At 42.2% G+C, this 16,196-nt stretch overlaps 1 protein-coding gene across 1 annotated transcript; it reads left to right on the top strand.

The window, feature by feature from the left end:
- Positions 1-202: 202 nt before the first annotated feature.
- On the top strand, positions 203-15,126 carry LOC308503480 (EKC/KEOPS complex subunit TPRKB-like; the record flags this gene model as incomplete). The annotated part of the gene is made up of 2 exons (XM_081062754.1): positions 203-332; positions 14,582-15,126. The coding sequence occupies 2 exons, from the start codon at positions 203-205 to the stop codon at positions 15,124-15,126; spliced, it is 675 nt and encodes a 224-aa protein (XP_080918880.1).
- Between the last annotated feature and the right edge of the window lie 1,070 nt (positions 15,127-16,196).

Below are 16,196 nucleotides of genomic sequence, written 5' to 3'. Positions count from 1 at the left end.
GGTAAGGTTATGTACTTGATAAACAGAAACATTTACTGGGGGACTCAACTCAGTTCTAGACAAACTATACCATTATATTTTTTCACTAATACTTTTTCATAAAGATGTTCAAACACAGGAGTTTTGCAGCTCGGGAAATCCCATGACTTGAAACCACCACCATCAATGCTGGGAAACTGCCCTCCTGTCTCCTCGATACACAATGTGTGTGTCCATTGAAGCAGAGTTGGTTCATACTCACACTGGCAATGCCATGGGAGAGGTCATTATGGAGCGGCCGTGCTGGGAGTCCTGCCTCTGTGCCCCAGCTGCACAGGGGATTTACTACAAGGGTGAGGGGCCCCGGGCTCTCCACCACTTTGACTTTCTTTTTCTTTTTCTTTTCTTTCCGTTCTTATTTTTCACTGTCTTTTGGGTTTGTGCTGATAGGGTTTGAGTGATTTCAAAGCTTATAGTGCTGTGGTCTCCCTGACTCTGAGCTGGCTGAGGAATGACCCCAGCAGGGACAGATGTTGAGCTACATGGTCCTACCTGTGGGCGTCACATCTTGTACCATCTGAGCTGATCAGGAGCAGGTGGATCTCACGTGTGCCTCTGACCCAATGATTCCGCTAAAGTCAGCTGCTCCATGCACAGGGAGGTGCCCTTGGCTTTGTGACCCTGAGGACACCTCTCCCAACGGGCAGTCTTTGGAGCTCTCGAGACATTAGCCCCTCCAGGCATGTACACGATACTGGGACTCCCTGGCTTTGTGAGTGGTCATCCTGTGGCTAAGGGGTGGGTGAGGGTCAGTGCGCAAGAGCATCAACTTTGGGACCCACCCCTGGGTTCACATTTTATCTCCTCCACTAGAGGTCAAGAGTTTGTGCCATTCATGTCTGCACCATCTCCTTGTGAGGAAAGAAAATAGGAAAGAAACCTCCCATGTAGATGTGGTGAGGGAATAAAACCATGTATCGTGTGCAGTCAAGTTGAGGTTTTCTTTAGCAGATGGGCACATGTATTGGGTGTAAGTGGGTAAATCTCATGAGGGAGTCACACACTCACAGCCCTCACATTTGCAGTCACACCACAGACATTGACGCAAGAATATCACCCAAACCACAAGCACACAGACTTCACCGCCTAAATGTTAGAGATTTTGGAGACTGTAGAACTGGCCCAGTACTTTCTGGACAATCATTAACCATTATTGAAATGCCAAACTCATTCCTAGCAGGAATCCAGAATCAGGTGGGCTCTACAGACAACCAGCGAGGAAGTCCCACTTTCTCCAGCACTTAGATTTTTCCACAGTAAATCTTTTCCTAGATTTTTCCATGATTCCAGAATACGTACATGTTTCTGCGGCTGCATCCTCCTGGGGTTAAAGAAAAGAAAACATGGTGAGCATTTCATTAGTATGGGCACTGTTTACAGAGACCCTCTATTCTTTTAGTGACTGGGGGACACCAGGTGAGAAAGAGTACCTGGGCCTGTGACCCCAAGAGAAAACGTCCAGAACACTGGTGCAAACATCTGGAGCATTTCATGGGTGGTCTCTCCAGCTCCCTTGGATTGGCAAATACAAAATACTTATCTAGGAGGAAAGTGTTCTCTAGAGGACAATGCTGGCTAACGTACAGTTTTCAATTGACACCGCCATTTTTGAATCCAGGTATCACACTACAGTCTTTCCTGATATTTTCCCCAGCAAGTAAATTGTCTGCATCACCTGGACTTTACCTGCTAACATTTTAATATCTTAGTTTTATAGAACGTAATAAAGAAGCATTTCTGCCTCAGAGGGAGGAAGGCAAGCTCACCTTAAAAGGTTCGACGGATTCATTGGACTTGTCCCTGGGAAGGCTGGCCTCTGGGATGTCCGGGAGAGCTAGAATAAATGTGAGTCATTGGTGATACTACTGAAACATACTCAGGAACATTAGCTTGATGTGGAAATGAGTGAGAGTATGTGGGTGTGGGTATTTCAAACTATGAGCTGAACAAGTGCCAGGACGACCTCCTTGGTGGAAGAAGCAAGGCCAAGGAGAGGAGAGGAAAGAAGTGAGACATGGGGACTTTGGTGTCTAGCTAAACAGAATGTAATTGATTTGAGTAATCTAAAAATGGGTAGACAGTAAAATCCAAGTGTGTTTCAGTGAGAGATTTTCATGACTTTTTTTGCCCAATTTAAAACACAACAAATTCGCCCTTTTTCTTGAAATGTTAAAAGACCATTCTAGTTTTCCATGAATTCATATATGCTGTCCTCTCTTCATCATTTGAATTATCATATTTTCTTAACTTTTTGACAGTGATGAAACATATATACACTACTTATTTAAATATACTATTTATGCAGCTTTTAATAATTTGTGACTCTATAGGTCAGGAACATGGATTATATTTACAATGCTATGGACTCCTTACTACTATCTAGATCCAATATTTTTCATCATATCCACCTTGGTCCGATTGACACATCACTCTAACTACTCCCTCCTTGCAGCCCTTGTTATCTCTACTTATCTCTCTGGGAATCTGCCAGTTGCAGGGACCTCATATAAGTGGAATCACGCATTATTTGTCTTCCTGTGCCTGCCCGATATCACTAAGCACGATATATTTTCAAGGTCCTTTCGTGTTGCAGCATATTTCAAAATTCAATTCCTGGTCACGACTGAATGGCATTCCTCTATGTGGATACATCAGATTGTATTTACCCACTCAGCACTGGATGGACTTTGGGAAAGTTTCCATCCGTTGGCTATTATGAAGAATGTCACTATGATGTTTGTGTACAGATACCCTGGGATCCTCTAACAGTGACACATGATCTTATGGTCTTGGCCAAACTCATAGAATGGCACAGCACCAGGAGTGAATCTTAATGTGGACTGTGCACATTCGAATCAATGAAACATTGATATCACTTCACTAAGTGTAACAACTATGTCACCGGAACGTGGGGTGTTATTAATACAGGACTCTGGAGGGGTGGGCTCTGAGAAAGCTGTGTATCATCTGGTCAATTCTTATGCTAATCGCATCCTATTCTCCACAATCTCTCTCAATGCTCACAGACGTCCAGGAGGTATCTATGCAGCGAATGGGAGAAAATCAGCTGAGGAGGAGAAAAATGGCGGCGTGAGGTGAGCCTCTGTAACGCTCCCCTGGAATTTACAACGAATCGGACAACAATAACTCCACAAAGGACTCCTTGCACAGCAGACAGGCAAGACGAAGAGGCCGACTACTGAATTCACCTCCAGGTGGGTGAATCGCGCGAGCGGGGGAGGAGGGAGAGGAGAAGTGCGGAGACGGAGCCGCGCGGGCGCAGGACACAGACCTAGCTCAGTGCTCGGAGCCGGCTGCGCCCGGATCTTCCGCTGCTGTGGGAGAGGGAAGGACTCGGACTGCTAGGGCTCCGCTTACGGCCCACAGGGCTGAGGGGGCAGCATACAAAACCGCTGAACCCAACGCTCGCTCACGGCAGACCTCGGAGCAAAGACTGAGGGAAGAGGGCTGAAATCGGTGGTTTAAGCCCTCACTGCCGAGCGGAGAACGGAAGCCCTAGGCACGGAGGCTAGCTGCCCCCTCCCTACCCTCCCAGAGCTCGCCCCGCCCCCACCTGCCCAGTGCTAGAAGCGATAAACTAGCAGTGTCGGATCAAAGGACAGAATATTTGCTGCTCTAAGAAGTGTGGACCGCAGACACAGATTCGCAGCTCAACTAGTTCCGGCAAAGGGGAGGGAGCTGTGGAAGCAGGACTGGCTGTGGTGGTGGTTGCCGCCATTGCTCTGGGCCACCTCTCACAACTCACCCCGCCCCTGGCCCCACCTATCTGGGCGGATCCCTGCAGGAGTAAACAGAACTGCTGAAACAAACGGGCTCTGAATCTGGTGCAGAAAGAGCTTTGGAACTCCAAAAGCTCTTCGCATACCTATCAACCTGTTGCAAAAGACACTCCTGTAGATGTCTAGGAAGAGAAATAGTAAATCAGTGATTGCCATGAATAACCAAGGCAACAAGATAGCTCAGAAAGAAAGTGAAAAGTCTCCAGAAAAGGAACTTAGAGATATGGACATTTGTGATTTAAATGACAGAGAGTTCAAGATCGCAATTCTGAAAAAACTGAACGAGATGCAAGAAAACACAGAAAGGCAGTTTAATGAACTCAGAAACACAATCAAAGAACACCATGAGCATTTTACAAAAGAGATTGAAATCTTGAAAAAGAACCAAATAGAATTTCTGGAGATTAAGAACTCAATAGAAGAAATTAACAATAAAATATCCAGCTTAGGTAGTAGAGTTGACCAGATGGAGGAAAGAATCAGTGACATCGAAGATAGGAACCTGGAATTTACACGGAGGGAAGAAGAAAGAGACTTGAGACTTAAAAGAAATGAAAGAACTCTACAAGAACTTTCTGACTCCATCAGAAAGAGCAATATAAGAATAATGGGCATACCAGAAGGAGAAGAAAGAGGGAAGGGAACAGAGAATATATTCAAACAAATCGTCGATGAGAACTTCCCAAACTTGTGGACAGAACTGGATCCTCGAATCCAAGAAGCAAATAGAACACCTAATTACCTCAATCCCAACAGGCCTTCACCAAGGCACATTGTATTGAAGCTGTCTAAAATCAATGACAAAGAAAGAATCCTCAAGGCAGCCAGGGAAAAGAAGACGGTAACTTACAAAGGAAAGCCCATTAGATTATCATCAGATTTTTCAGCAGAAACTCTACAAGCTAGGAGGGAATGGAACCAAATATTCAAACTATTGAAAGAGAGAAATCATGAGCCAAGAATAATATATCCAGCAAAGATCTCTTTTAGATATGAAGGAGGAATAAAGACCTTTCCAGACATCCAGAAGCTGAGGGAATTTTCTAATACACAACCTGCACTACAAGAAATACTAAAGGAGGCTATTAGACCACCATCAACAGGGACAACTTGTGGCAACCGAAACATAAAAAAGGGGAGCGTAAAGGCCTGAACTGGAATATGGGAATAGAGAAAGTAAGCGTACTGAAGAAACTGAAATACTCTAAATATCAAACTTTCTTTTACATAAACTCAAGGGTAACCACTCAAAAAACATCCAAATCTGAAATATATACTGTAATAAAAGAAGAAACAGAGGGAAACATCATAGAATACCACCACACAGAAATAACAGACAACAACAAAAAGGCAAAGAAACAATGGAGACACAGCCTTACCAGAAAACTAAAGACAGAATGACAGGAAAGCCTCACATATCAATAATCACCCTAAATGTAAATGGACTGAACTCACCAATAAAGAGACACAGAGTAGCAGATTGGATCAAAAAACTAAACCCAACCATATGCTGCCTACAAGAGACACATCTCAGCCACAAGGACAAGCATAGACTCAAAGTGAAAGGGTGGAAATTGACACTCCAAGCAAATGGTACCCAGAGGAAATCAGGTGTAGCCATAATGATTTCCGATGAAACAGACTTCAGGGTGAAAAAGATAACAAGAGACAAAGATGGACATTTCATAATGGTAAAGGGGACTATACAACAAGAAGACATAACAGTCATCAATATTTATGCCCCCAATCAGGGAGCACCGAAATATACCAAGCAACTACTAACAGAACTAAAGGGAGAAATTGACCAAAACACAATTATACTAGGGGACTTAAATACATCATTGACAGCTATGGATAGATCATCCAAACAGAAGATAAATAACGAAATCGCAGCCCTAAATGACACATTAGATGAATTGGACATAATTGACATATATAGAGCACTTCATCCTAAAACATCAGACTATACATTCTTTTCTAGTGTACATGGAACATTCTCAAGGATAGACCATATATTGGGACACAAAATCAGCCTCAGCAAATTTAAGAAGATTGAAATCATACCAAGCATATTCTCTGATCACAAAGCTTTGAAATTGGATATCAACTGCAAAAAGAAAGCAGGAAAAAACACAAATACATGGAGATTAAACAACATACTTTTAAAGAACGACTGGGTCAAAGAAGAAATTAGAGGAGAGCTCAAAAGATACATAGAAACAAATGACAATGAAAATACATCCTACCAAAATTTTTGGGATGCTGCGAAAGCAGTTTTAAGAGGGAAATTTATATCATTACAGGCCTATCTCAAGAAACAAGAAAAATCCCAAATAAATAATCTCATGTTACACCTTAAAAAACTAGAAAAAGAAGAACAAGCGAAACCCAAGGTCAGCAGAAGAAAGGAAATAACAAAAATCAGAGCAGAACTAAATGAAATAGAGAACAAAAAGACAATAGAAAAAATTAATGTGACAAAAAGCTGGTTCTTTGAAAAGATTAACAAAATCGACAAACCCTTGGCTAGACTCACTAAGATAAAAAGAGAGAAGACACTAATTAACAAAATCAGAAATGAAAAAGGGGAAGTTATCACGGACACCACAGAAATACAAAGGATTATCCAAGAATACTATGAAGGACTATATGCCACCAAATTTAATAACTTAGAAGAAATGGACAAGTTCTTAGAAACATATAGCCTTCCAAGGCTGAATCGTGAAGAACTGGAAAATCTTAACAGGCCGATCACCAGTAACGAAATTGAATCAGTCATCAAAAACCTTCCCAAAATCAAAAGTCCTGGACCAGATGGCTTCACCAGTGAATTCTACCAAACCTTCAAAGAGGATCTAATACCAATCCTGCTCAAACTCTTCCAAAAAATTGAAGAAGAGTCAGTACTCCCTAACTCATTTTATGAGGCCAACATTACCCTGATACCAAAACCTGGTAAGGACAACACAAAAAAAGAAAACTACAGACCTATATCTCTGATGAATACAGATGCTAAAATCCTAAACAAAATTCTAGCAAATCGAATACAACAATGCATTAAAAAGATTATTCATCACGACCAAGTGGGGTTCATCCCCGGGGCACAAGGTTGGTTCAACATTCGCAAATCCATCAATGTGATACATCACATAAACAAAATAAAGGACAAAAATCATATGATTCTATCAATTGATGCAGAAAAAGCATTTGATAAGATACAACATCCATTTATGATTAAAACACTTACTAAAATTGGTATAGAAGGAAAATACCTCAACATAATAAAGGCCATATACGACAAGCCCTCAGCTAATCTCATAATTAATGGTGAAAAGCTGAAGCCGTTTGCTCTACGTTCAGGAACACGACAAGGTTGTCCCCTATCACCTCTGCTTTTCAACATAGTGTTGGAAGTCCTCGCCAGAGCTATCAGGCAAGAGAAAGAAATAAAAGGCATCCAAATTGGAAATGAAGAAGTTAAATTGTCACTCTTTGCAGATGACATGATGCTATATATAGAAAACCCTAAAGACTCCACCAAAAAGCTATTAGAAACAATCAATGAATACAGTAAAGTTGCTGGCTACAAAATCAACGTACAAAAGTCCATTGCTTTCCTATATACCAACAATGAAATCTCAGAAAAAGAGATAGAAAAAACAATTCCTTTTGCAATTGCAGCAAAAAGCATAAAATACCTAGGAATAAACTTAACCAAGGATGTGAATGATTTATATGCTGAAAACTATAAGACATTTTTGAAAGAAATTGAAGATGACACAAAGAAATGGAAAGACATTCCGTGCTCATGGATTGGAAGAATCAACATAGTTAAAATGGCCATATTACCCAAAGCCATATACAGATTTAATGCAATCCCCATTAAAATCCCAATGGCATTTTTTAAAGAAATAGAACAAAAAATCATCAGATTTGTTTGGAACCACAAAAGACCCCGAATAGCCAAAGCAATATTAAAAAAAAAGAACAATACTGGAGGTATCAAACTCCCTGAATTTTCCTTGTACTACAGGGCTACAATAATCAAAACAGCTTGGTATTGGTGGAAAAACAGACACATAGACCAATGGAATAGAACTGAGAACCCAGAAATAAAACCACATAAATATGGACAGATAATTTTTGACAAAGAAGCTAAAAACATACAATGGAGGAAAGACAGCCTCTTCAATAAATGGTGCTGGCAGAATTGGATAGCTACGTGCAAAAGAATGAAACTGGACTGCTATCTGTCACCATGTACCAAAATTAATTCAAAATGGATCAAAGACTTAAGCATAAGACCTGACACAATAAACTGCATAGAAGAAAACATAGGTACTAAACTTATGGACCTTGGTTTCAAAGAGCATTTTATGAATTTGACTCCAAAGGCAATGGAAGTAAAAACTAAAATAAACAAATGGGATTATATGAAACTGAAAAGCTTCTGCACAGCAAAAGAAACTATCGACAAAATAATGAGGCAACCAACTGAATGGGAGAAGATTTTCGCAAACAGTTCCTCTGATAAGGGGCTAATATCCAAAATATACAAGGAACTCATGAAACTCAACAACAAAAAAACAAACAACCCAATTGAAAAATGGACAGCGGACCTGAAGAGACATTTCTCCAAAGAGGATATACAAATGGCAAATAGACATATGAAAAAATGCTCAACATCGCTAATCATCAGAGAAATGCAAATTAAAACCACAATGAGATATCACCTCACCCCAGTCAGAATGGCTTTCATCAACAAAACAAATAGTAACAAGTGTTGGAGAGGCTGTGGAGAAAAAGGAACCCTCATACACTGTTGGTGGGAATGCAGACTGGTGCAGCCGCTATGGAAGGCAGTGTGGAGGTTCCTCAAGAAATTACGAATAGAATTACCATATGACCCAGCAATCGCTCTCCTGGGTATCTACCCCAAAAATATAAAAGCATTTCTCTACAGAGACACGTGTACGCCAATGTTCATTGCAGCTTTGTTTACGGTGGCCAAGACATGGAAACAACCAAAATGTCCTTCGATAGATGAATGGATAAAGAAGTTGTGGTACATATACACAATGGAATACTATTCGGCGTTAAGGAAAGATGATGTAGGAGCATTTGTGACAACATGGATGGATCTCGAGAGAATAATGCTAAGTGAAATAAGTCAGACAGAAAAAGCAGAGAACCCTATGATTTCACTGATATGTGGTATATAAACCAAAAAGACCAAGACAAACAAATGAGAAAAAAAACTCATAGACACAGACAATAATTTAGTGGTTACCAGAGGGTAAGGGGGTGGGGGGTGGGTGATGAGGGTAAAGGGGATCAAATATATGGTGATGGAAGGAGAACTGACTCTGGGTGGTGAACACACAATGGGATTTATAGACGATGTAATACAGAATTGTACACCTGAAATCTATGTAAATTTACTAACAATTGTCACCCCAATAAAATTAATTAAAAAAAAAAAAAAAAAAAAAAAAAAAGAAAATCAGCTAATGTCGGAGCCCTAGCTTATGATATGTTTTGCTATTCAACGTAAACCAAATTTTGAGTTGTCAATGCATCTATACTTTTAGAGTTACAAACGTACCGATTAATCACAACATTTCAATTTGCACACAGGAAAAAGAATGCAAATTAACATTTGTATAGTTTCCTCATAAAAATGGGACACTGAGTAATTCCTTTTGAATTAACTTAATGAGCATATTTCCACAGTACCTTCCTCTGGGTCCTCTAAGGGATGGACCCTTCTGGCTGGACGGATGTGTACTCTCCCGGACCTCATCCTCCTGAGGACACCTAATATTCTCATCTTCAGGGGAACTGTGTCCTCATCCTGGCCGCAACATCCTGGGAAATGAATGACAAGAGAGAGAACCACTGACTTCTTTCTGGCAACAGACCATAGGGACATTAGAAATAATTTATTCACACTTCCAACTATTGGTCTCTTTATTCACCAGCTCCCCAGATGACCCTCCTGAAGCAAAGTTGGACCTAGGAACATTGTGCAGTTTGGGGTACACCTCATATCGCCAACAGGTAGATTTTGTTGGCAAACATCTTTATTTAGATGAGATATTCCAGAAACACAGCAAAGCACAGTGAACAGGCCTTGTACCTTGAGCTCCAATCCAATTTAGAAGCTGTAGTTACCAAGGAAAGTTACGGAGACCACTCTGGGCCTCAGTGCCTGTTCTGAGATGCAAGAATGAGAGGACGACCTCCTTATTGGTATTATGCAATGAGGTTAAACACAATACTGGCAAATCCTTCAGAAAAACAAATAGCTGGTGCTATGTAAGTACTCAGAGTGTCTAATCATTGAACGACTGCATAAATGAGCTAGATAGACCCTTGGTGTGGTTAAATGGAGAAAGGGGATACGGAAGGCTCCACAGCAAGAGAGGGTGGGAGGTGACTTCTCTTCCTTTACAAGGGCGTGATGCTTTATAGCTCACAGACAGTATCCGTTATCATCTCCTGTGATGACCACAGCTGCCCTATGTCAGGAGAGGCAAAGCAGGGGCTTTGACCCATATTTTACGGCAAACGACACAAACATTTAGGGAGATTAAGTGGGTCACCCAGATTCACAACTGTGCTGTGTGAGGGATCTGGAAGTAGAAAACAACTGGTTGGTGTCGAGGGCACAGAAATCACAAGCCCTGAGTCACCTGAGATCGTGCCCTGGACCCCTGAACCACACCAAATCTCCATTCCTCCTGCCTAAAGTTTCAGTGGGAGACAGCTGTCACCCTCGACGAGGTGACAGAACTACGCACAGTCCACATTCATCACTCAGCCCTGCCTTCCCCATTTGAGCCCTGACACAGATACAGCAGTTTCCCTGAAACAAAGCCCCTCTGAAGGACCAGGGAAAGTCCGCACGTTGGGCCATCCTTCCTCAGTGTCTTCACACTATCAGTGTTCCACACTAAGCTTTCCTCGTGATCAGGTGACCACGCTGAGGGACCAGAGGTCTGTGCGCCTCCCAAGCCAACTCAGAACATTCTGGGTCGACGGCCATGTGACCACTTGGCCAAAAACTAGCTTCGCTTTAAGTGACCTACTCTGGATGAGCAGTTCATGCACATGACCCAGGAAAGTAGCCGTCTGTGCTGGTGCTTTGGTAGATAGTTCAATGAATTAGGGCTCAAACCCCCACTGTGTGCAGACTACTGATGTGAGCACTCATCTGGGAAGCCTGAAATCAGGCCTGACTTAGAGCGAGAAGAGGCAGCACCAGCTCTGAGTGTCCCCTTCCCTGCCCAGGGACCCCCTCACTACATCACAGCCTCTAAAACCGCCTCATCCCACCCGACCCGGAAAAAGCAGGGGGCAGAGTCCCGTTCATCTGAGAGGGGCCCTTACTGAGTCATAGCCAGTGACCCTCCCTGAGAACTACCCAGACCCTCGTAATCCTAGTTCTTTGCACCCACTCGAGGCAGGGGCATGTCGCACTGACCTCCCAGGAAGAACCCACACAGTCACGTCCCCTGTGCACTTCAACCCATGGATTCCCACCATGGATTCCTTCTATTCTTAAAACCTCTGGATTAAGACTGCTGATGTCAGGTGTTGGATTTTACAACAGTCAGAGGAGTTGCCCTGACCCCGACCCAGTGAAAGCGGCGTGTCTGTGCCTGCGCTTGATCTATTCTCTTGAAGAACGAGTGCAAAACTGGCATTGGGAATGCTATACTTTTCTAAGTTTAGGAAAATAAGTGTCAGCCCTCTGGTTGGAAGAACCAGAAATGTAAATTAAGTGATGCAAGTAAACTACAGATGAATTGATCACTCCACAGACAAATTGGGAGTGGTGGAAAGGACTTAAAAAAAGGGGAAAATATTTGCAGTAAAATGTGAGCAGCCTGCTGAAGGAACAGCATTCAGGAGATCAGTGGGAACGTACCTCCACAGCAGTTGAGATTTCCCATCGCTATGATCTGAGGTGTGAGAGCCTAAGAAGGTCTCACCTCTTTCCTCTCAGTACACAGAGTGACAGTTGGAAGGGAAGGCAGTTGGGCATCATCACGTTACTATGGTGACCCGTCCTCATAGAACTTTCAGGGAGAACACTGTCTACACTACTACAGGGGCCCAACTTTTGCTTTCTAGACTAGTGTGTGTTTACATGGACACATTTGGCATTTAAGAGTGCATGTTTGGTTTCAAACATTGAATCCCCTCATTAATATGCATGTGACAGAAACAGATTACATGAGAAAATGACCTGCCCACCTAAATATATTTGATAGTGGAAATTACAGGGTGAACACGAAAAAGGCCAACATGTTGAGAATCATAATTGGTTCCATTCATGTTTGATATACCACTCCCACCCATGTTCACTACTCCTGAATTCCAGGCTTTCTATTGATATACCACTCCCACCCATGTTCATTATTCCTGAGACTCCAGACCTTCCGGAAAGGACAGCTTGAAATCAGTTCCACATAAAAAGCAGACGTAATAGAAACTCAGTTTTAAAGTGATATTTCTGTCTCAGCATATAATTATCAAATTATATGAATCCTTGCCTCATTATTTGTGCATATTACTTATTTTTCTCTGCATGCAACTAAATCTATATACTTATTCATGTCTCCATCTCTGCCAATTCTCTGAACAGTTTCCTGACATTCTGTGTTTTCAAGAGTGGCTCTTCACAGAGTAATTCAGAAAAACGAATCACTATATTTTACCAGTGGGTTGGGTGAATATATATAATCAATGCCTTTCTAAATGAATTTTACCTAACTCAAAACTCTAGGAATCAAGTTGTCTTTTGTCCCTTAATTCAACACCTAACCACAATCTTACAATGTGGCCATGCACACTTCCTACAGCCAGATATGTATCAGACCCCCAAATTTGGAACAAGTGACAATTTTAGGATAAACATGAAAGTGTTCCATATTTAAAACAAAGTGGATACCCTTCACGGTGTGAAAGGCTGTAGTCCAAATCATTGCTGATTCAGGGCTAATTTCTAGAACTGAAAAATAAAATGGGTGGCAACGGGTCACTAATGAGGTATAAAACCTGCATTAACATACACGGTGCCATAGTTTCTCTAGGGATTACCCAAATGAGCAGAAGTGGGAAGAAAGTAATATTGTGTTGTTCTAAAGGAAGAATTTTGATGGTCTCTACTTGAAAACAAAGTGTGCCTGTGTATATGCGCACCCACAGACAGAAACCGGAGGAGGAAACGAAGACTTGGACTTGCTGATGACGGGGCATATGCCCCTGCAATTATTGGGCTTTCAAGACAGAAATGCTTGTTGGTCATCTAGCGGGAAAAAAGCCAGTGACCTGTAAGGGAAATAAAATTAGAATCTCATCCACCATCTTGTACTAATTGGTACAAGAAGACAATGGAACGTTATAGTTAGTGAAGAACAGTGAGCCACGATCTTGTACTCAGTTAGAGGAGCTCATGGGTATGGAAGGCACTGACGGCCACGCCTGCATGAACGACCCCAGATAATATTATTGTTCGCAGGAACCCCCTTCCAGGAGAATGAAAAACGTCAGAAAATAAAATTCCTAGAAAGATAATGGCATAAGGACATGTGGTAAGTATTAAATTTGAGGTTACTTTTTTGAAGGAACACTAAGTGAGGCTGATGGGAGAGATGGCGTGACTTGCTTAGGGTCACTGAAGTGACCGGGTGTAATAATTCATTAAGTTCTAACAGGTTTGGTATGCTTTTCTATGGATGTGTTTTATTTATATAAAATATTTGAAAGGAAATCGTAGTAAATAAATACATTCATGTAAAAGTCTCTAGATGTAAACATAAAACATAGACCTAAATCTATACATTCAGGGATGAATTAACCACCACTATATGTGCTGGGCTGGGAGAAGAGAAACAGGAAGGAGTCTCCTGTTCCTTGGCCTCATGGAATCCCCTGACGTTGTGCCAACTCCACCCCTCTGAGACTCAGGCCGAGGCCCCAGGTCTGGGCCTGCACAGGTATTGATGCCAGCTATGCAAGGAGAACACGGCTACTGGACTGCTGGGGAGTCACAGAGACGGAGGAGGGAACCTGGTGAGGGTGTGTGGGACCCAGGAGGATCCGCACACCCTGGAGAAGTGCCCATGGGCCCTGATTTCCCCAGGGGTCAGGTTCACGGGGCACTGAGGCCTGTGTGCTGCTCTTGGCTGAGGGTGAGGTCTCTGGCCTGGACTGTCTATAAATGTCTGACAGGAGTGAACTGAACCTGGATATTTAGCCAGGCCGGCTTCAGGTGACTGGTCCCCTGCTCAGTGAGACTGATGAAGAAGAAAGAGGGGGACTCCAGGTCTCCAGGAAGGAAAGACCAAGTACGGCCCCTCCCATGCTCTGTGAAGAGCAGGAGGCCCAATGACAGGTGGGAGTGGTGACCCTGCCCCTCCACCCACACTCAAAGCCACCCATCATGAGAGCAGCACAGTAAATGTGGACAGGCTCCTGGAATTCTTCCCTTTTCCTTTTTTAAATTTCAGTCTTTTTAGACTGGCTATCATCAGCAAGACAAGCAATAACAAGTGTCAGAGAGGCTGTGGAAAAAAAGGAACCCTCATAAACTGTTGGTGGGAATGGGAATCTTTTTTTTTGTTTGTTTCTTTTGACATCCTGAAGCTTTCTCTGTGCCTTGCATTTTAAACACAATGATGTTGTGGTAATAATATTAATAATTATTTTATTATAAAATAAATTCTGAGCAGGCAGCGGTCAACCAGAAAAGGAACGTGGATGGTCAGGCACGTTAAGGAAGTTTTTATGGGTGACCCTTCTGTTATTTAAAGATGTAAAAAATGCTGGAGACTTGAGAAAAAAGGCCATGGAAGGTGCCATTGATGGTTCATTAATAAACCCTATGGTGATCATTGATCCATTTCAGATACTTGTGGCAGCAAACAAAGCAGTTCACCTCTACAAACTGGGAAAAATGAAGACGAGAACTCTATCTACTGAAATTATTTTCAACCTTTCCCCAAATAACAATATTTCAGAGGCTTTGAAAAAAATTGGTATCTCAGGAAATGACACTTCAGTTCTAATTGTTTACATTGAAGATGGAGAAAAACAAATAGATCAAGAAAACCTAATATCTCAAGTAGAAGGTCATCAAGTTTCTCTGGAAAATCTTTCTGAAATAACAAACATTCCAGAAGTCAAAAAGCTATATAAACTATCTTCACAAGAAGAAAGTATTGAAACACTATTGGATGGTGTCATTTGTAGAATGTCAACAAAAGATGTTTTGTGAAATGACAGAAATATTAATAATTTTCATCATTTATAAGAAAAAATAAAATAAAATAAAATAAATTCTGGCTTAGTGTAGTCTGAAGTGAAAAGATCACAGATGACACAGCTGTTTTAAATGTAATGAAACTAATTATATTTGTTATATAGACTTAAAAATTGGAAAAGAAAAAAATACATAGGCAAATTGTAATCAAACCCTTTCCATATCCTAAAAGAGCACTGCCCTGAGTTTTCAATATTTTTGTCTTTTGATTGATTTGTTACATATATGTAAAAATCCAATAGACACTCAACCTGAAAAATGGTGCCGTGAGATGACCCTGGCTCTCCACAGGGCTTTACAGAGGCTGAGAGGTCCCCACTGGTTGGATACACCCGAGCTGACTTTGGATCCCGCAGTATCCCCAACTGGATGCTGAGACTACAAAGCACCCAAACAGATACAGAGCTGGGCAGGTGAGCTGCCCTGCCAGCATGAGAAGGAGCCCAGGGCCCTTCTGTCCTCCTCCCCTTTTCCCAGGAGGCCTGAAGTGGGCAACGTCAGGGCTGCCAACACTATCTCCTCGTACCCCATGATGGGGCACCAGTATTAAGCATCCTGCCAGGGGATGCTCCCTGTGGGTCTGAAGGGTTCTGAAGCGCAGTGCTGGTTCCCGCTTGGTGAGCCATTAGATAAATGCAGGGGACTCTTCAGGAAGGATACAATGTGAACTGCATACCCTGAAGTTATGGGCCAGCTGTCTTAAAGGAGCATACAGCCCTCCTCTACAGAATAAGGAGGAGGCCTTGGAGGGATTGGTCCAGCAACTTTAGAAGCTTACGTGGCCTGAGTATGGTCCCAGGAATGATGTGCTCAGGATATCCTTCATTTGCCTGCACCGATATTTACCACCCCTTTGTCTGCCCTGCATGGTTGTAGGCAGTACATGCCACCCCCAACTCCTGTCATTTTGGAGGCTTTTAATAAAACTCTTCCTGCCAAACAGAAGTTGGGAATCAATGGAGCACGTACACACTTGTTTACTTACTCTTTTCACCCCAAGCACACCAAGTTCACAGATCTTCTGC

This window comes from Rhinolophus hipposideros, assembly GCF_964194185.1.
Source record: "Rhinolophus hipposideros genome assembly, chromosome: 10".
NCBI lineage: Eukaryota > Metazoa > Chordata > Mammalia > Chiroptera > Rhinolophidae > Rhinolophus > Rhinolophus hipposideros.
The sequence above is the reverse complement of the archived record's forward strand: the minus strand, read 5'-3'. Positions and strand labels throughout refer to the sequence as shown.